This window comes from Diplodia corticola, assembly GCF_001883845.1.
Source record: "Diplodia corticola strain CBS 112549 chromosome Unknown scaffold13, whole genome shotgun sequence".
Taxonomy (NCBI): domain Eukaryota; kingdom Fungi; phylum Ascomycota; class Dothideomycetes; order Botryosphaeriales; family Botryosphaeriaceae; genus Diplodia; species Diplodia corticola.
Genome location: NW_017971492.1, coordinates 243,662 through 264,153, shown reverse-complemented (window position 1 = coordinate 264,153; position 20,492 = coordinate 243,662). Strand labels below are relative to the sequence as shown.

General features: G+C 57.2%; 6 protein-coding genes across 6 annotated transcripts; 3 read left to right on the top strand and 3 right to left on the bottom strand.

The window, feature by feature from the left end:
• Positions 1–929: 929 nt before the first annotated feature.
• On the bottom strand, positions 930–1,718 carry BKCO1_1300093 (uncharacterized protein; the record flags this gene model as incomplete). Its single annotated transcript, XM_020270980.1, has 1 exon — positions 930–1,718. The coding sequence occupies one exon, from the start codon at positions 1,716–1,718 to the stop codon at positions 930–932; it is 789 nt and encodes a 262-aa protein (XP_020132374.1).
• Positions 1,719–4,702: 2,984 nt separating this feature from the next.
• On the top strand, positions 4,703–5,236 carry BKCO1_1300092 (uncharacterized protein; the record flags this gene model as incomplete). The annotated part of the gene is made up of 1 exon (XM_020270979.1): positions 4,703–5,236. The coding sequence occupies one exon, from the start codon at positions 4,703–4,705 to the stop codon at positions 5,234–5,236; it is 534 nt and encodes a 177-aa protein (XP_020132373.1).
• Positions 5,237–9,396: 4,160 nt separating this feature from the next.
• Positions 9,397–11,049, bottom strand: BKCO1_1300091 (homoserine o-acetyltransferase; the record flags this gene model as incomplete). Its single annotated transcript, XM_020270978.1, has 2 exons — positions 9,397–10,139; positions 10,188–11,049. The coding sequence occupies 2 exons, from the start codon at positions 11,047–11,049 to the stop codon at positions 9,397–9,399; spliced, it is 1,605 nt and encodes a 534-aa protein (XP_020132372.1).
• Positions 11,050–12,458: 1,409 nt separating this feature from the next.
• On the bottom strand, positions 12,459–13,555 carry BKCO1_1300090 (homeobox and leucine zipper protein homez; the record flags this gene model as incomplete). The annotated part of the gene is made up of 2 exons (XM_020270977.1): positions 12,459–13,107; positions 13,161–13,555. 2 exons carry the CDS (start codon positions 13,553–13,555, stop codon positions 12,459–12,461), a joined length of 1,044 nt encoding a protein of 347 aa, XP_020132371.1.
• An 835-nt stretch (positions 13,556–14,390) lies between these two features.
• BKCO1_1300089 (mitochondrial 54s ribosomal protein 17 30) lies at positions 14,391–15,518 on the top strand (the record flags this gene model as incomplete). The annotated part of the gene is made up of 3 exons (XM_020270975.1): positions 14,391–14,436; positions 14,493–15,166; positions 15,216–15,518. 3 exons carry the CDS (start codon positions 14,391–14,393, stop codon positions 15,516–15,518), a joined length of 1,023 nt encoding a protein of 340 aa, XP_020132303.1.
• A 698-nt stretch (positions 15,519–16,216) lies between these two features.
• On the top strand, positions 16,217–20,452 carry BKCO1_1300088 (phospholipid-transporting atpase; the record flags this gene model as incomplete). The annotated part of the gene is made up of 4 exons (XM_020270974.1): positions 16,217–19,143; positions 19,198–20,088; positions 20,142–20,222; positions 20,281–20,452. The coding sequence occupies 4 exons, from the start codon at positions 16,217–16,219 to the stop codon at positions 20,450–20,452; spliced, it is 4,071 nt and encodes a 1,356-aa protein (XP_020132304.1).
• Between the last annotated feature and the right edge of the window lie 40 nt (positions 20,453–20,492).

Below are 20,492 nucleotides of genomic sequence, written 5' to 3'. Positions count from 1 at the left end.
AGACGAAATCTCCCGCTTTGACGATAGTCTTGCTAGACCGTGCCCATCAGAAATTGTAGGACCATATGCACGCTCAAGCTTATCTCAGCTGATAGAACACCTCCAAGTTCTGCTGACCGAATTCCCAGCAGTTCCCGCCTTCCTTAGTACGTGAACTTGCACATATCACCATCGAAATTGGCCTTGAGAGTGACCAGTCTCGAAAGATGCAACATTTGACATGACACGAAAAGCTCGAATGAGTGTCAATAGAAAATAGCAAGGAGCTGCTGCGAACGCAACCAGCTCCTTATAATAAATATACATTGGATGAAGTTCCGAACACCCAGTACTCACCAAATTATTAAGCCGTCGCTGATACCATGTCGCCTCATAGGTATAAGACGGCGCAGATAATGATCCCCCCCAAAAAAAAGAAAGACAGCCCGAAATTACAGTTTGCGTCATATTAACAACTCGAGACCTTCAATCTTTATGCTGCGGATTCCCAATACCGAGACCTGAAAATTTTTGACTATGAAACGAAATGAACTCCGAAAGAAAAAATCCAAAAAAAAAAACGGCCAGTGCGCCTTGCTGTGACTGATGATGCAGTGCCATCCGACTGCATCGAGCACAACCCCAAGGGAATACAACTTTCCTTTTTGCGAAGCCGAATATGAAGAAATAGAGATGACTCCTGACTGAGAAAGATGGATGTCAATCGCTCTCCGGGATATCTGCTAATGCAATAAACCAAGAAAAGTTGAAAAGGGCAGTTGACGGCCAAAAGAAAAAAAAAGATTTTGGGAGGGATATTTTGCGGCGCTGCCGACGGTTCCGGACCCTTTTTACAAGACGAAAGAGGGCGGAGTGGTGTTACAGATGACCAGATCCGCGAGAGGAAAGATTATCGGTATAAAAATAATAAAAAAACGGGCGACGGTGCCTTAGAAGATCTCCAAACCCTCAAACTCCACGAGCAGGTTTCGTTGTGTCACACGAGGACCGCCGTGCCGGCGTTCGTAATGCGTTGCACCAAGGTTGGCGGGTCGGGACGCATAAACACCCACGCGCACCGCCTTGTCTTCGACGCCCCAGAAAAACCACGTCACTTCGCGCAGCTTCTTCCACCCACTGACGTCGTCCTCGTACCACACCCACAAGGCGTATCCGATGCGCTCCATCTTCACACGCAGATCCGACCGGCGGCCGCGGTGCGAGGGCAGGGAGGTGAGCGCCCAGTCGGCGCCATCACATGTGGCGCACACGGATGTGGCATGGCACTCGTTGTTGCTGAATTCCAGGCCGACCTTGACCCATTTCGAGGCAGGCGCAGGCGGCGTGTAGGCGGGCGGAGGGGCGTCGTGCTGCTGCGGCTGCGGCTGCGGCTGAGCGGGCGGCTGTGACTGGGCAGGCGTCGGGCCAGTGGGCGCAACTGTTGCTGGAGGTGGTGATTGCTGCGAGCCCCCGATGCGGCCCGGGGGCGCGCCTGCGAATATCACCAAGCCGGCCTGATCCCACTCGAGCTCCCAGTCGGCGGAAACGGTGACCTCGGCGGCCACGAAGGGGTTGCGCAGGGCGGTGTAGAGAATGGGGGCGGTCGAGGTATCACTGCTGGGCGGCTTGCGCCAGAGATCGGTGTTCGGCGGCGCCGACAGGGAGAAGGAGCCCATCCATTCCGGCACGGCAGAGCTCGAGACGTTCAGCGCGGTAAACGAGGAGCTGTCGGGCGGCATTGCCTCTGGTGAAGCCGGAGAATTCAGAGGTCAGTGTACCGCAGATCCTCGGCGGCTCGTCTCGCCGGGCTTCGCAGGTGTTTATTTGCTTTCCAACCCTGCCTTGCCGCTCGCAGACGCGCGCCGTGGAAGGGGAAGCTTGCGGACGGGCAGGCAAGCCGTCACTCGGAGTGGGCGGGATAAGCTGACGCGCGATTCGCTCCGGGGCGGCGGCGGGAAGGGCGAGGCGGGCGGGCGTCTAGCTGGGCTTCGGGCGCGGGTCAGAAGGGCAATGGCGAGTGGATCGGGATCGCAGTCGGCCTATATGGGATGTTTCGTAGGGAATGCCCTGGCAGACGGTGTCAATGCGCGGGCGCCTTTCCCTAGTGCTGACAGATGTCTGGGTGCGCTGGGCCGGGGGTGGGTGTGTATAAGCTTACCGCGGTGCCGCTGCTAGTGCTGGGGTCTGAGGGACAGGGCGCGCTGGCTGAGACAGGCGGGCTTGGGGAGGTCTGCGCGGAAATGATATAAATACTCGGGCGTCGCATGCGCCTCAGGCGGGACGGACGCGGTCGAGCTGAGCACTAAGCGCGGCGGCGGCGCTATGGCCTGGTGCGGCAGAGCTGCGCATCGGGACCCGGCGTGTTCGATGCGGATGCGGAGGCTGCTCGCGGGCGTGCGCGCGCGTGCGTGCGGCGAGCTGCTTCCAGGTCCATGTCCATGTCCATGCGACTCCAAGCTGCTGCTGCTGCTGCTGCCGCTGCTGCTTGCGCGGGCCCGTCAGACGAGAGGCGTTGGGCGACGGCGCAGCTACGTGGCAGCGGGCGCGACAAACTCGTGGCCAGCGGGCGCGCCGGATCCGCGCCGTCGTGCTTGTGCTAGGGGCTCGTGGTGAAGCTGGGTGTGTTGTAATCGTCGTACCGCCTTGCAAGGGGCCGCCGCGATGAGATTTCCCGCCCCAGCGGCCATTGGACGTCCTCCGCGCACTGCGCCACGTGATGGTCCACTGGAGCCCGAGCTGCGTCCAGCACTCAGTAGTCCAGACGTCAAGGTGCTGCCGGCTTGCCAGCTTGCCAGCGGTGGCATTCGCACAGCTGCCCGCTTCCGCCGAATGCTCGCGGCGGCGGCAACACCGAGCAGTCAGCTCCAGGCGGCACGCAGCGCTGGCGTCGCACGTCGCACTGCTCACCGCCCAGGTAGCCGGCGGCCGTCCTCGAGCTCCATCTTCACGTGTCGGTTTGCCCTCTCGTGTGGCTTTGGTGCGCCGATCGCCGCCGCTCGTCTCGCTCGTCTCGCCAGGCTGCTGCCGCGCGACTCCCCGCCGCCTGTTTGCGCCGCACCATGGCCAGTCACGGCGGCGCTGCTGGCACCTCCACAAATGCCCCTCGTCAGCCGTGCCCCCAGACCGGAATGTGCTCGTGGGGCGTCAGACTCCATACTGCAGCAGGCCCTCGGCCAGCAAATCCCATCTCACTGCAGCCCGCCGCCGTGCGTGGCCAGACCACGGCCAGGGAACGGTTGCAAAGCACAGCGAACGGGAGCGTTCTGGCCGACGAAAGTACCAGTGTGTCCTTGGGCTACCCCGCAGCACGCACCGTGATGACGCATTGCTCCAGCGCCCAGCGACATATTTAGCTTGTGTTTGTGAGCAGCGGCCGGCGCTGGCGGGATACGGCCGGTGCGGCGAGAATGGGCCAATGTGGCGGCGCCGACGCTGCGCGCCGCAATGCTGTATTGGCCGTGATATAGAAGGCCCGAGGAGGGGGTCGCAATGCGCGTGGTCAAAGAGAGAGAGTTGCAGTCGCTGGAGGGCGGAGGGCTGGGGGCGGCAATGCAGCGCTAGGCCGGAACGGGGCATATTAGAGATGCTGGGGCAAGCGCAGCCAGGCGACGCCGCAGGCTTTTCAGCCTTGAAGAGCCTCACAGCCTTGCGAGCCTGCACGGCATTCCCGGACCCCTATTGCGCACGTCACAGCTGCAGACCAGGCTGCAAAAAAGCCGCACCCGAGAGCCGCCCCCACGGCGCGCGCGCAGCAGCAGCTGCGTGCCTGCAGCGTGCAACAGCCGCATCGGCCACCCAGCCACCGACACCACGAGAGAGGCAAGAGAGGCACAGCGGCCGAGCGAGATGGCAAAACGCCATGCCATGCCAGTCCATGCCACACCCAGCACAGCCACCCGTCGGGTCGGCGAGCTTGCAACGGGTGGGGTCCTAAAAATAGCGATCCGACTGGCCGATCAGTCCCCTCCACCCTCCGCCGACCCACTGTTTCCCGACTACCTCCCGCCCTCGCCGCCCGCCAGCATTCTGGTACCGGGTGGACGCGTCAACAGCTGTCGGCCTGTCTCGCCACGTGAAGACGAGAGGCGCGGCCCCCCAGCTCCAAGGGCGACCGACGTCATTCCCCTGCGTTCCCTGCACGCAAGGCCGCCCGCCCAGGTGCCCACAGCCTCAGCGGCGAGCAAGGAAGCCGCCAGCATGTGCCTGCGCCTGATTGGTCCTGCCATGGAACTTTCGGTAAGGCGATCCGAACAGCTGTACCTGTAAAACCGAATACTGGGGACCTGTCAAGGGTTGTCAGTCAACTTTGGGAAATCGCCCTGCCTACCTTTCTTCGCCTTGCAGTACAAGGAAACTATGGACGAATGCGCGACCAATAAGCCCGCATTGCTCGTTCTGGACCCGGCAGTGCTCGGCCGATGGCTGTCCTTGCGTGGTTGAATGATGACGACGAGCTTGGGGGCAATGCTGTTGGGGTTCCGCACAATGGCAGCTTTTCTGACCTCAGGCCGCTAGGGAGACTGGTATATAGGCAGCTGCTCTTGCGTCCCAACCAGACCCAACATCCTCTCATCATCAGCCAATCCATCCTCATCTCTCCATCCAACATAATAATCACCTAAAAGCAACCAGTCGCTTCTGATTCCTCCCCGTCGACCATTCCATCCAACCACCAACCACAACCGAATCCAACAACAACAACAACAAAAAACCAAACCCCACAATGCAACTCCAGCTCGCCCTCGCCCTCCTCTCCACCGCGGCCTACGCCTCCCCCATCGCCCAGCAAGGCACCCCCATCAACACCCCACCCGCCGTCGCGAGCACGCCCCTCGTCGCCACACCCCCCTCGGCCAACACCCCACCCGCCACTCCCTACGCCACACCCTACGCCACCCCCGGCTCCACCTCCAACCTCCCCACCTGCGGCGCCCACGCCTACGACCCCGCCGCCTTCTACTGCAACAACCCGGCGCCCTACACTCCCGGCGACGCCGTCGCCAACGTGAACGCCGACAGCAGCGCCAACGTGCTGTGCCCCATCCAGAACGGCCGCGCCCTGCCCGCCTGCGGCGCCCAGTGCTACGACCCGGACATCTTCTCGTGCGCCGACGGCGTGCTGTCCGTGGGTGGCGGTGGCGGTGCGGCGGGGACGCCCGTAGCGACGCCCGTGGGGACGCCCGTGGGGACGCCCGTGGGGACGCCGGCCGGTGTGTATCCGCCTGTGGGTGCGACGCCGACGGGTGGGGCGAGGTGAATTTGATGAGGGGGAGGAAGAGGGAGAAGAAGAATGAGGAGGAGGAGGGGGAGGAAGGAAGAAGGAAGTAGAAGAAGAATGATTGACTTTTCTTTTTTGTGAGGGTATGGGACGTGGGAAGTGGCGCTCGGGGCGGGAGCGATTCTAATCGATGAGAGAAAGCACCGCATTAGTTTTCTTGATTGTCGGAGAAGGGGAGGAATGATCACGGGTGTCGTTGGCCAGAATGTTCAAAGGAAGGCACCATGGCATCAGAAACGATTGATGGAGACGGGGAAAATGTTTAGATGAAAGAGACATGCATGGGCCAAGAGAAACACAAAGAGCCCCGTTCTAATATTAATGATCTGTTACAAAAAAAAAAGTACATTTTTGCATGAAGCAAACGAGCATGTGATATTCGAGATGAAGAGATGCAAACGCGAAAAGACAAAGCTTTTCATGGGTATAAAAGTAAGAAAGCCGTATGGTGATGACCTCTTGGTCATATCTTGAGAAAAAAGAAACGGTATGGACACAAGGTGCATCTATTCGCTACGGTAAGGATATGTTGAGCAAATGATCACTCTGGATCTATAGGAAAAGATGGCCAGATGACGAGTAGAGCCCGATCAGATGCATCACTTGGTGCGTGAAGTAACAGTGAGGTGTAGAACTAAGAATTGGATAGGCATTTCAATTGCTGATCGACAATGCGAAGGCAAATGTGCCTCGGTATGGGTCGAAGAGTGGCTCTGAAGTGACGGTTGGTATGGAACAGAGGCTGGTGTTGGAGAGATATGACGGCAACGCGTCGCCAGTACGAGGAATGATGTGTTACCACGTCTCGGGTTGTTGGATTGAAGAGTGTCGTACTGAAATTCCGCCCAAGCCTGGTGGGGGGAGGTCGGACCCGTATATTGCGGAAAGGAGCGCTGTGGGTGCAAACGCAGACCGACAAGGTGGAACTGAGTAACGCTGGAATAAAATGCCTGCGTCGGCTGGTAATGGATGGAAAGTTGGATTCGCTCCATTGAGATTCCTTGCAGATCAAGCACTGGACAGCGCTCTAGCAGTGTACGGTGCAAGCTGATAGTGGCTTTAACGAGAGGCAAGACCAAATGGAGCCCTTTGGAGAAAGCTGAAAGACAGCAACTGGCGTGCAGGTGGATAGGTCGGAGTGTAGTTCGAACGGCAAACTTTGAGAGTAGCCGAAAAGGGAAAGAAGATGGAAAGGCGTCTTTTGCGTCGAGAGGCATTTGGGAAAGGAGCGGCCGGCACTTTCGCTTGGTTTGGCAACCCTATCGTTGCCTACACTTTGCCTTCTGAGGGTGCAGCTGTCTTTGTTGAATTGGGTTCATCCATTTCTCAATCAGTGTGAGGCGCGGCGTATGCACCCCAATGGCGTGCGGGGTGATGGTACGTTGGAAGTAGAGGTAGGCGAGGCATATGCGGGCGGCGATGTTTCTTTGGTCGCGGAGACGGGCTTTGCGGAGCCATCTCCTTCGTGAGTTCACAAGTAGTGATGCAGATCGGCAGGTCCCTTTTCGGGACTTCCGCGGTGGCCTGCTTCTTCGGATCGACGGCACTACCATATAGTCACCTATGATGCCGATAAGGGGTATCAGGCATTGGAGGGGACATCGGAGAGCAGCATGTAGTGTCGAAGCAACCAGAGTCATTGCGCACTGCCGGTGGGATTGAGACGTCGTGTGGAGCGATGCTATCGTTGTAGCATGTGTTGTTGAAATACGGATCAACGTGTTGACATTGCGACGGTGGTGGTGCATGAAAGAGCGAGTTGGGCCCATCGTTGACGTTTGAAAAAAGATTTCCGGGTCCAAGAGCGTGCGGGGGCGTCGCTGACGAACAAAAGCCTGAGTCTCGCCTTCCAAGCGGATCCACGGGCGGATATCCATGGCAGGGTAGTGATTTTTGCTGTGGTGCGCAATGAGCGACCCCGTTCTGCAACAAGGCGCAATAGACGACATTGTATAACTGGCGCAGGTGTGGGTTTACCTCACTCGAAGCCACGCCCTCTTCGACCCGCCGCATTCGGGATTCGAGTGCCTTGACGCGGCAGTCTGGCTTGCCGAGCCACACATGCACCCAGTGGAAGAGGACACCGCTGCCAACGATGCAGTAGAATACCATGCACATGTATTCTTGCAAAGTGTAGTCCTTGACAAGGTAACCCATGGCGCTCGGACCGCTGTGGCGCTGGTGGTGGCGCAGAGCTTCAGTGATTGGTGTCAAGGTGATTGTCTTGGTAGAAATAGAGTGAGGACGTGCGCTCTTGGAGTCTTAGACTTGAAGACACTTTGCTGTGGAAGACGAGAGCTTTTACGTATCAGCAAATTATGCGCTCAACCGGCTGAAGACGGCGTGTGATGACCCGGCCTTGGATTACAGTCGTCATGATCCAAAATGTGGTTGCCCTTCGAGACCAGTCCTAACGAATCTCCCAATAGATTCCGGCCTCGCGTCCGATAGTTTGATCCATTCTCCCGTCTATCGCTGAAGGTGCAGCAAGGTGAAGCCCAAGCGTCCTATTGGTTCGCGGCCGCGATGGAGGGGCCCGATCCGAGTATCGGGTTGCCTTCGCAGAGCAGGGTCATCATCATAGGTCCCCAGGGGTCATTCTCAGACTCATCGTCGGCGACCACATGTTACATCCGTCCTGGCCAAGTGAGGTCTAAGTGCTGTACGCTGGATTCGAGCCTAACGCGAACCTGTATTCGGTTAGACAAAATACCTTCATCCCTTTTTGAGATCAGGAAACTGGGTTCTGGAGACGTCGTGCCCACCGAGGCATCTCTCATGCACAGTGATGACAAGTCTGGGTATTCTCGTGATTAGCTAAACAGCGGTCAGGAGGACGGGCGTGCTGCACCCTGAAACAACCAACAGCCTGTAAATGTGACAGTCCATGGTTCGTCACGGTGAGGCTGGTTTTGTGTCAAGGTTGATAGTCATGTACCATGGACGCTGATCCTACGAGACGGAAGAGATATTTTGACTGGCAAGTATCAGTCTAGAGCGCCATTGGATCCTGAAACCACCTGTGATTCGTGATCTTGACCCCAGTTTTTCTGGGGAGCATACTCGCGCCTTGGCCATGAGTGTCTTGGTTTACCTGAGAATGGACGCTAGTTGATAAGGTCAGTAGCGAAGCCCGGTGGAAATATCGGCCATAGCTCGAGACTCCAGGCAGCAGTCCAGATCGACCGATTATGGCAAACGTCATGCAGGAAGACGAGGTGTGATCGAAGATTTCTGGTTCAAGGTTACGAAAGAGACGTCGTGTCTCGAACTCGGTGCCAGGGAGCCAACCCTTCGTAACACGATCGTTCCACTGGGAAGGGTGATAGGCGGTCTTTCCTTCGCTATCCTAGAGTCATAGTCTTGTTCGGACCATAACGACGGATTGGAAAGAGTAAAAATCAGAAGATCATGTCAGTTCGAAATCGAAATATACTCGGCCCGGCAAACTTAGACGTTGGTCGGGCCGCTTGGAGACCGCCAATCCAGTTGTAACAGTGGTTCGTGACCCATCAAGGGGACCGTTTGTGGCGTAGGCAGGCAGCAACGGAATGGGAAGGGGCCAGCACCGCGGGTTAATGGCCCGAACTGTGGAGGCCTAGGTGCCCCGCATTCCGTCTCAAATATGCCGTAACCCGTTGGAGGGCTTCCTCGCGTTCGCATATCGATGGAAAAACTTTTGCTACCTAAGAATCCTCGTCAACGTAGAATCTAGAGAGCGGTAACTTGGTTCAGAGGAGATAGCGATCAGACGGAGAGCCGCAAGCGACACCACTCGAAACCGGTGCTCGTTACCCCTCTCAGTGTCTTGGTACAGATAACAATGAATTTGCGTGACCAAGTCGGAAGCCGATGCTGAATATGCTTGGCGGGAAGGCGAAAGGTTGAGCCAACGGAGAGTGATAGCTGGGGTCCACGTAAGATTAATAGAGGCAAGGTGCGAAGGCTGCTGAGAGGCAAGTCAGACTGAAGGGAGAATCGTGATCCTTTTTGAATACTGAATAGATGGGTGGCAGGCATGCGCAGACCAGCCATCCCCCTGACCATTCCGAAAACTGAGAAACCTTGCCATAAACTCCAACCCATGCACGCTTGTTCAAGGAAATTGCCGTCCACCACATCATCAAGGTAATTGCCGTTCATCCCAAGAAATCCTTGACCGCTCCTCCCACATGTTCCAGGTCCAGAAGGAATGTGTCGTGGCCGAACAAGCTCTTTTCTTCTCCCAATTCCACATGTGTGACGTTCCTGTTGCCGGTACGGCGCAGAGTCTCGGCTATTTCTCTTTGCTGCCATGCAGGGAAAAGAATATCGCTCGCCACACCCAGGACCAACGTAGGTGTATTCGCCAAGGGCTTCAGGCCGGCTACCAGGTCTGCGGGAGGTTCCGGCGGCCCAGTTGCCTGAGTGTCACTGGGGGCCTGAGATGCCGATGAACCATTGGACTGCTCTTGCTCCTCATACGGCTGCTCTGGAAGGGTTAGATTGCACGCATCGGCAGTCGCCGCCGCCTGAACCTTGTTTCCGGCGGCAAAAGCTGCTAGCTTGCCTTCGTTCTGAGCCCTTAAGGCGTTAATGCGAACACGGTGCTCTAAGCCAAGGTCGAACAAGTCCATTGCCTTTGAAACGTAGAGCATGCTGTTGGCGTCATACTGCAGACACCACTTTTCTCCAGCATGGTCGAGGTAGGTCTCGATCAGAAAGTCGGCACACAGCGCAGGCGGCTTGGAAGAGTCAGCCCTTCTCCTTCCGAAGCGCTGTTCCCACTCGGGTCCGCTGCGGTATGTGACTGTAGCAATCTCGCGAGCAAGCTTCATGCCGGAGTGAGGCGGGATAGTGTCGTAGTAGAAACCGCGGTTCCAGTTGGGGTCCATCATGAGCACTGGAGGGGGTTAGCACAAGCCAGGGAGGCAGCACTCGGACAACGCACCTTGTCTCTGGGTGTGACGCATGGCAATGCTGTAAGGATGGCTGCGAGCACAGCCGCTGATGGAAACAATCCGGCCAACGCGTTCGGGGAAGAGCACTCCAGCTGCCAGGCTCAACATGCCGCCCATGCTAGAGCCGACGCTAGCATAGAGCTTGTGTATCCCGAGATGGTCGAGCAGCTTGAACTGAGCGCGCTCCATGTCCTCCATTGTCAGTATGGGGAACCTGGTTGCATAGCGCTCGCCGTTTGCCGGGTCGGTCGAAGAGGGGCCAGTCGAGCCATAGCAGCCCCCAATGACGTTGGTGCAGATGACAAAATACTTGTCGGTGTCCAAAGGTTTTCCGGAGCCTATGAATTTTTCCCACCAGCCGGGCTGAGGATTGGTCTCGGTGCTGTGAGCGTGACTGGATGCGGACAGGCCGGTGTGCAGCAGAACGGCATTGCTTTTATCGGCATTGAGCTTCCCCCAAGTCTCGTAGGCCACGTTGAACTCGGGCAGGATTCCACCCCAGTCAAGCAGCATGGGCTCCTTGCAGACGAAGTTCTCATGGTTGCCGGAGGTGTAGGTGGGCTCGGGACCAAGCAGCGAGCGCTTCTGCAGAGTTGCGGAGCGGCTCTCGAGGGCGTCGAGACACGGGAAGGCGAGCGCAGGATTCGTCGAGTCGGCGGGCTCGGCCTCAGGCTTCACGGCGTGGGCGGCTTGGGCGTTGCGGGGCGGTTGGCTGTGAAGGCGTCGTGAAGCTGGCCATGCGGGCGCGGCGGCGAGACGCGACTCGCGGCATTGCGCGGGCCGCGGGCGGGCAAAGCGGAGCAGCTGCTGGCTGACGCCGGTGCGTCCGGCGACTCTCCTTGCGACCGACATTTTCGGGGTGTGCAAAGAACGCAGAGAAAGCTACAACTTCGCAGATATCGTGAGATGCGCAGACAAAATGTCCGCCCGCTCCAGCACTGACGCCATGCTCCGGTGTTCGGCCGCCTTTGTAATCGCCGCTGCCCGCCGCCGCCATGGGCCGCTGAATGGCATCATTTCACGTGACTATGGAAGTCGTGGCCGCTCATTACCAATCCTCGTTGAGTCCGTCTGATTTCTGACCATCTCACAGGTTAAGTCTTCCATAGCATACGGCCTTGTATCACTACAGACCCCCCAGCAACGTCATGCCAGGGTTGCGATGTCGGCCCTCTCGACACTCCCGTTTATCAGCAGCCTTTGCATGACAAGCATTTTGTTGGATGATGCAGTATAAGGTGTTGATCATTCGACATGTCTAGATAGTACAAGTAATAGAAGATGGGGCCCGAATGCCCGGCAGGAATGAAATTCTATGTGAAGCAAGGTCTCATGTGCTCATGTAGAAAGGCCTTTCTCTCTGCCTTCATGAGCTTCGCAATAGTAGTCCGGATTGTTCAATGGCGCCTACGCAAGCCCTCCGAACCGAATTCATGAAGCACCTGCTCCAAGAAACATGCAGCCTTGGCGGCTATTGTCCTGACGCACCATGCTCATTCTTCGTCTCCCATTTTTTACTAACCTCTTCCACAGTGGAGAATGTTGACCACATGGATCCCAGGTACGTTCCAATGCCATTCCATGGATTGCTTGCCGCAGTAGCCATACGCTCGAAAGATTGCTGGACATTGCGGATATGTGCGAGAAATACATCTTGTAGATGCCTAAAAAGTTGCGAATGACTTGGCATGGTAAATCGTTTGTCGGCTTCGCATCGAGAAAGTCTTCAGAGATAATTCTTACAGCGCAAGGGCCAAGTTCCTTTTGCCAGATATAGCAAAGCCTATCGGGTCATCGTGCAGCCATGGTGATGTGAAGTTGGGGCCTCGAGCGGCAACAAAGCGCATTAAATGCGCTCTGGTCGAATGCAGGCCAGTCTGGCTACTCGGCACTTCAGCTCAGCCTGTGTAACCATTTCGAGCGGTGATTGACACCAGGGTTCCACCATTGAAGGTGCAATAGAACGAGCGTATGTCACCACAAACCCGTCATTTCTCCAAGTCTTGTATCCAGGGTAGGACACAATTTTGCAGTCCTTACAGTCAAGCCAGAAGGCTATGTTTGTTGGTGGTTTTTTTTTTTTTTTTCATGGAAAGGTGGGTCGTAATTCGTTGATCCGACTTCCATAATCCGTCGGTTAAGCCACGATGATGAAAGCTTCCATTGGGGTGGATTCGACTGTCTCAGTCTATATAGACTTTGCCACATAAGCCGCATGTGGGACGCTGCTTGAAGAGTAAACTGTTTCTGTGTGTGTTCGCTCAAATGGAAGCACTGTGTTCTTGACAAACGGCTCTTCTTGTGATGAACCAGGTCTTGACTCTCTTGATCGGCAACGACGTTTTCAGAGCAAGAATTTCTAGCTCAGCATCAGATGGATGCGGGGTCATGGTGAAATGGTATTCGAGGATAGCTTTAGCCGGGCGAGGAATTCTTTTCCTTTCCGAACGATGGTTGGAAACGGCTTGCTCCACGACAGCAGCAGGCAGGGTGGTCGATCGATGCCTGTTTGTGAGGAGTACACCGGGCTCGGGCAGCACTCTGCCGTTGTCTTGCCCTGTGGACACAGAGTTGCTTCTCTTAAACGCGGACGGGTTCGGGAGCAGAAGAAGGCCGCGCTTGATGCAGTGGGTTCGGAGGATGTCGTTCTGGCGTTGTAGGCTACCCAGCTGATCGTCCATCGATTGGCGATGGTGGTCCCACAGTTGAAAATCAACGGACAGCGGTTGCTGGCCCAGCAATGCTCGGGTCTTCTGCATAACTTGCATCCCCTTCATGTCGATTTCCAGGTTATTTATGTTCTCCTCCTTCTCGTGCAGATTGGCAAGGTTCTCGTAGTAGTCGGAGAGGAGCTCCCTGTCATCCTGACCATCATGATCTTTGCGCCCCGATCGACCGCCAAGACTCTTGCTGCAATCTGTCAGCGGCTTCGCAACCACGGTTCGGCGTGACAGGCCCCTTACTCTGGCGACGACGGAGTGCTCGACCTGGACAGGGCACAATGAGTGGTGCTCCTCCAAGTGCCGATGTTCGGCAGCGAGTGCTGCTGGACATAGCCGGGCCTGGAGGTTGCTGAGGCCGGGCGCGAAGCCAGCGATTCAGGCGTCGGCGGGAGGGAGAGAGTGGTGCCCAGGGGCTTGATAAGTGGGGAAGAGGGTGCCTCCGCCATCGTCATGGCAGCGAATCTCGGCTCTGGCACCCAGCCAGCTGCGTTGTTCACACACTCGGCCGCCTCGGCCAGAAATTCCTCCAAGCTGCTGCGAGGAGCATCCGGTGGCCGCGGCTCGAAGATGTTGGCGCCTAGAGCACTGTTGGGGCCGTCTCGGAGCGGACTAAAGAAGCGCGAGATCAGGTTCATGATGCCGCACGCGGGTCGAGGAACAAGATGAGGAGAGGGGCGGAGGAAGCCATGGTCTTATGGAAGCAATGACACCACCCGTGCCGAGGGCAGGCATAATTTTGATGTGCATCTGGCAGGCGCTCAGACGCCCCAAATTTAGCTTGGCGGCTCGTCGTTGTCACTGCAGGCAGCCACGGCTGGGTCACGTACGAGTGGCCGTCGCCGTCGGTTGCTGGGCACCTGGGCTGTAACCGAAGCCGTGCTTGTGACCTAGCCGGAGCTGCCACATGAGGCCGACTCGTGCCGCCTGCTGTTGGCTGACGCGCGCGTCCGGCTTGCGCGATCCGGCAATAGACTGCCCTCCAGCTGCATGCTCTTCAGGGTTCACAGATCAGATCGTCCGAGACGCACAGAAGGCCGGGCTCGTTCTCTTCAGCGCTGCGCGGGCGCCATGCCGAATTTTTCGCGTCTACGCGCTTCACGCGCGAGCCGGCAGAGCTCCAGCAGAGCTCCAGCAGAGCTCCAGCGCGCGCGCAGGCTTGTGGGCAGTATCTATCTAACAGTACGCCTTGGTGAGGTTACGAAGGTACCGCTAGCGAAAAGACTGCTCGACTCCGTCTGGGCACCGTGTAAATGACCAATGTTTCATGGAGCAGAGACGCCACTGGTGATAAGGTTGATGCCGTGGAGAGAGAAAAAGGCAGCGTCGCGCGCACGCGGCGACTTTTGTTGCGCCCGCCAAGCCCCTGTCACGTGCCTTGCCGCTCGGGCGCGCTGCCTCTCCGCCGAACTTTTTGGACATGGCACCAGCTCCCGCCCATCGCAACGTCAGTCGCCGCGGCCGTACCGTGATATGAACGCCGGTCAGAGGAGTGCGAGGCAATTGGCCTCCAAGTCCGGTATGCCCACCACCTCAGCCATTGGCTTCCCCGTACTGATGCGCCCGTCCCCCCAGCCGCGGACTCCATCTGCATCTCGTGCCGCGAGACTATCTCCCGGAGACACTTCGCCAGCGCCGCCGCCGCCGTGCAGCAATCCCCCACCAACCAGGATCCAGTCCCGCCCGTTTCCCCGGCCTTGGCTCCTCAGCGAGCATACCAAGTCCGCGCCGGAGTCCTCCTCTCAAGACCGCCGGTCATCACCCGCGACCTTCATCCGTTCGAGAAGGCTTTCTTCCTTTATCAACGTCGTCTTAACGAGCGCCTGGCCCTCTCGTTCACGAGATACTTTTACTACAAGAAGGGTCTTGTTGCGGACATTGAATGGAAGCGCAAGCAGAAGCAGCGTCTTACGCCTGCGCGCGACATTGGCGTTTACCGCGGACACGGCTCGGATGCTTGGAACGATGAGCTGCTCTTGGGCGCTCAGGAGAGCGAGCCCGACCACCAGCGGGAGGCTCTGCTGAAGGATACGGAGCGCACTGGCGAGGAGGGCGAGCCGGCGGGGGGCGGCAAGAAGGTGGACGTTGTCGAGCGGCCACAGTCAAGAGTAACCGAGGCGGACAAGAACGGCGACCAACAGAGTTTGAACAGAATGTTGCAGAGGACGCTCTACCTGCTGGTCAAGGATGGCAGCGGAAGATGGCAGTTCCCACAGGGCCGTCTGATCGGTCGCGAGAACCTCCACAACGTAAGTTTGCTGGAGCCCGGCCCAATTACTTGCACTAACACGACTGCAGGCGGCGGAACGCGTGTTGGTCCAGAGTGGCGGCATCAACATGAACACCTGGGTCATTGGTAACCACCCGGTGGGGCACTACCAGTTTGACTTTCCGAAGACTATCAAGGACACGGACAAGGGCGTGGAGGAGCTGGGTGAGAAGGTGTTCTTCATGAAGGCTCGTATCATGGCGGGTCAGGCGAGCCTGGCGGACAACCAATACGGGCTGGCCGATTTCAGGTGGCTGGCAAAGGAGGAGATTCAGCCGGTGGTGACGCCCCGCTACTGGAGCGCGGTGCAGGACATGCTGGCGGCGCGGTGAGGGAGACGTGCGGGCGCTGTAGCTTCTGTAATATACAAGCCTCTTTTCTTTGGCGTGGATTTTGGCATTGCGACGATACGCTAGACGCACGCACTGTCGCGCCTATCAGTCCGAGCGCGATTGGGGCTGCGACAAGGGCGGCGCTGGCTGGGACACAGCCATGCTGCTCCGGAACGCGAGCTGGCGGAGTTGCGAGCACAGCACTGGCGGGATGGTGGCCGCAGCGGCCGCGCGGATATTTTTGTCTCTCCTGTCGCGGCGCCCAGCGCTCAATCTCCCGATTGAGTTGGCGGCGGATGCACATCGCGCGCGTCAAGCAACCGTCAGGGTCTCCGGCACGACGACTCGTTAAGATCATCTGTCACTTGACAGCCCAGCTCGCAACTTCTCCAGACCCGCTGCAACCACCCTCTGCAGCCCTGCGCCGCCACACCAACGCGACACACGAGAGCTCGCCCGCCCGCAACGCGTGCCAAGTCGGATCCGGGCTGTGCCAGCTGCGGAGAGAACAGTCGCCCTGCGATCGTGCCCGTCTCCCTCCACACCCGCCCTGCGCCTGGAGCCTGAGCACCTAGCCTTTGCGCCTCGCAGCCCCAGCACTGTTGGGATGCGCCGTCTTTAGCTTCCGCAAGCTTCGATACCGCCGCGCGACATCTCTCCCAGCTCCAGCCTCACCCGCAGCCACCCTCCCGCCCGGAATGGCAGGCAGGCCTCCTGGAGGTCCGGCCAACGCCCCCCACGGTGAAGAGAACCTTCTCCTCGACCTGAACGATGGAGCGCCCACCTACTCGTCTGGCCAGCGCCCGCCGACCACCGACGACCATCTGCTGCATAGGTACGACATCGACGACTCCGATCAGCCACAGCCACAGCCGCGCCCCTCGGTGTCCTACGATGACTTCGTCGGCGGCGGCGGCGCCAGTGGCAGCCGCCCACCCCACGTCGCAACCGACCAGCCTGGCATGCGCGAGTCTCTGCAGTCACCCTACATGACGACCAGCTCCAAGCGCATCTACTCCCAATCCTCCGACCTGCACAACTACCAGCGCTACACCGACATAGACGACGAGGGCAGTTCCATGCAAGGTTCCTACGCCGCCGGAGGCCTGTACGACGATCGCAACGATGAGGCGCCAGGCACCACGCGTTCCCATGCGCGCAATCGCAATAGCATAATGAGTCTGGGCGGCGGGTTGGTGGGACGCGCGAAGAACATGCTGGGAATGGAGCCCGAGTACTCTGAAATGGACGTGCCGCTCACCGAGGCTGGCGCACGCAATGCTCAGACTGCCGCTGCTGGCCAGGCGCCACCGGCAGCTCACAAGAGGAAGCAATCCGGCTTCAAGTTCGGCTTTGGGAGCTCAAAGCCAGACCCCTCAACTCTGGGACCGCGAATCATACACCTCAACAACCCCCCCGCCAATGCCGCAAACAAATACGTCGACAATCACGTGTCGACAGCCAAGTACAACGTAGCCACCTTCCTCCCGAAATTCCTTTACGAACAATTCTCGAAATACGCCAACCTCTTCTTCTTGTTTACTGCCATCCTGCAGCAGATTCCCAACATCTCGCCCACGAATCGATGGACGACCATTGTCCCGCTCGTTATCGTCCTCCTTGTCTCCGCCGTCAAGGAACAGATCGAGGACTTTCGCCGTAAAAGCCAGGACAGTGCATTGAACAACTCAAAGACGCGCACGCTGAAAGGATCGGGTTTTCAGGAGACAAAATGGGTTGACGTTGCCGTGGGAGACATTGTGCGCGTGCAATCGGAGGAGCCGTTCCCTGCAGATCTGGTACTCTTGGCCAGTTCTGAGCCTGAAGGTCTTTGCTACATTGAGACAGCCAACCTTGACGGAGAGACGAACTTGAAGATCAAGCAGGCCATTCCAGAGACCGCTGACCTTGTCAGCCCGAGTGAATTGGGCAGGTTAGGTGGCAGGGTTCGATCGGAACAGCCGAACAGCAGCTTGTATACCTACGAGGCCACCCTAACCATGCAGGCAGGTGGAGGCGAGAAGGAACTTCCTCTTGGTCCCGACCAGCTTCTTCTTCGTGGCGCAACTCTGCGGAATACCCCTTGGATTCACGGCATCGTCGTTTTCACCGGTCATGAGACCAAGCTCATGCGGAACGCCACCGCCACCCCGATCAAGAAGACGAACGTCGAGCGACTGGTCAACTATCAGATCCTGATGCTTGGCGCTATTCTCATCACACTCAGCATTATTAGTTCCATTGGAGATGTTGTCATTCGGGCAAAGGAAAGGGAGCATCTTGCATACCTGGCCCTCGAAGAGACGGCACTTGTTGGGCAATTCTTCCTTGATCTGCTGACCTACTGGGTCCTTTACTCCAATTTGGTACCAATCTCCCTTTTCGTCACGATTGAAATCGTCAAGTACTACCAGGCATTCCTAATTGATTCGGATCTGGACATCTATCACGACACCACCGGAACCCCGGCAAACTGCAGGACATCATCGCTTGTAGAAGAGCTTGGACAGATTGAGTACATTTTCTCGGACAAGACAGGAACTCTAACCTGCAACATGATGGAATTCCGTCAGTGCTCAATCGCAGGTATTCAGTATGCAGACGAAGTCCCAGAAGACAGGAGAGCGACGACCGAGGATGGCATGGAGGTTGGGATTCATGATTTCAAGAGGCTGAAGGAGAATCGAGCAAACCACCAATCCCGCGAGATCATCGACAATTTTCTTACGCTGCTATCTACATGTCACACCGTCATTCCTGAGGTGAACGACAAGACCGGACACATCAAATACCAGGCCGCTTCCCCTGATGAGGGTGCTCTCGTTGAGGGTGCCGTCATCCTGGATTACAAGTTCGTCGCGAGAAAGCCCAGATCAGTCATCATCCAAGTTGATGGTGTGGCGAGGGAATACGAACTGCTATGTGTGTGCGAGTTCAATTCGACACGTAAGAGAATGTCAACGATCTTCAGGACTCCGGAAGGAAAGATTGTTTGCTACACCAAGGGCGCCGATACGGTCATCCTTGAGCGGCTTTGCAAGGAAACCAACCCGGTCGTTGAGCCTACTCTCCAGCATCTCGAGGAATACGCCGCTGAAGGTCTTCGTACCCTTTGTTTGGCTATGCGCGAAGTTCCGGAGCAGGAATACCAGGAGTGGAGGTCTATCTATGATGCTGCTGCAACAACCGTGGGCGGTAACCGTGCGGACGAACTGGACAAAGCCGCTGAGCTCATCGAGCACGACTTCGTCCTTCTTGGAGCCACTGCTATCGAGGATAAGTTGCAGGATGGAGTGCCTGATACGATCCACACTCTGCAAACTGCTGGCATCAAGATTTGGGTCCTTACTGGTGATCGACAGGAAACAGCCATCAACATTGGCATGAGTTGTAAACTCATCAGTGAGGATATGACTCTGCTAATTGTCAACGAAGAAAATGCGGCTGCCACAAGGGACAACCTCTCGAAAAAGCTCAATGCTATCAAAGCACAAGCAGAGAGTTCAGCAGAGTTGGAGACGCTTGCTCTGGTCATCGATGGCAAGTCATTGACCTTTGCCCTCGAGAGAGACATGGAGAAGCTGTTCCTGGATCTGGCTGTTGTGTGCAAGGCCGTCATCTGCTGGTAAGTTGAACTAAAGACACATGCACAATGAGATTCGACTGACATACCGTGTAGCCGTGTGTCCCCTCTTCAGAAAGCGCTCGTTGTGAAGCTCGTTAAACGTCACCTGAAGGCCATTTTGCTGGCCATCGGAGACGGCGCGAACGACGTTTCTATGATCCAGGCTGCTCACGTCGGCGTCGGTATCAGCGGTATGGAAGGTCTCCAAGCCGCTCGAAGTGCCGATGTGGCCATCGGCCAATTCCGTTACCTACGCAAACTGCTACTCGTCCATGGATCCTGGAGCTACCAGCGAGTCAGCAAGGTTATTCTCTACTCGTTTTACAAGAACATTGCCCTTTTCATGACGCAGTTCTGGTATTCTTTCCAAAACGCATTCTCGGGTCAGGTCATCTACGAATCATGGACGCTCTCTTTCTACAACGTCTTCTTTACTGTAATGCCGCCCTTCGTCCTTGGCATATTCGACCAATTCGTCAGCGCACGTCTGCTCGACCGGTACCCGCAACTCTACCAGCTCAGTCAGAAGGGCGTCTTCTTCAAGATGCATTCTTTCTGGGGTTGGGTTGCCAACGGCTTCTACCACTCGCTCATCCTGTATTTCGTGTCGCAAGCCATCTTCTTGTGGGACCTTCCTCAGGGCGACGGCAAGGTTGCCAGCCATTGGGTATGGGGACCTGCTCTGTACACGGCTGCGCTGGCCACTGTGATCGGCAAGGCGGCCTTGATCACGAACATATGGACCAAGTACACGGTTGTTGCCATCCCTGGCTCGTTGATCATCTGGATGATCTTCCTGCCTCTGTATGCGTACGTGGCGCCGATGACGGGCATTTCTTCGGAATTCGAGGGAGTCATTCCCAGATTATTCCCAAGTCCGGTGGTATGGCTGATGGGGTTGGTCCTGCCCTGTCTCTGTTTGTTGAGAGATTTCGCATGGAAATAGTAAGTTCTTGTGCGTGGATTCGGACGAGAGTCGTCACTGACAGCTGAGCCAGCGCGAAACGCATGTACTATCCGCAAGCGTACCACCACATCCAGGAGATTCAGAAGTACAATATCCAGGATTACCGGCCCAGGTTAGTAGCGTCGTGTCTGTCGAGCCACAAGAAGGGAGAGGCTGACGAAGTCGAACAGAATGGAGCAATTCCAGAAGGCCATCCGCAAGGTGCGCCAAGTGCAGCGCATGCGCAAGCAACGCGGCTACGCCTTCTCTCAGACGGACGAGTCGCAAGCCAGAGTGCTGCAGGCATACGACACGACACGCGAACGTGGCCGGTACGGCGAGATGGCAAGTTCGAGGAGGTAGCCGTGATTGTCATGATGATGTATTTTCGCAAACTCTTTTT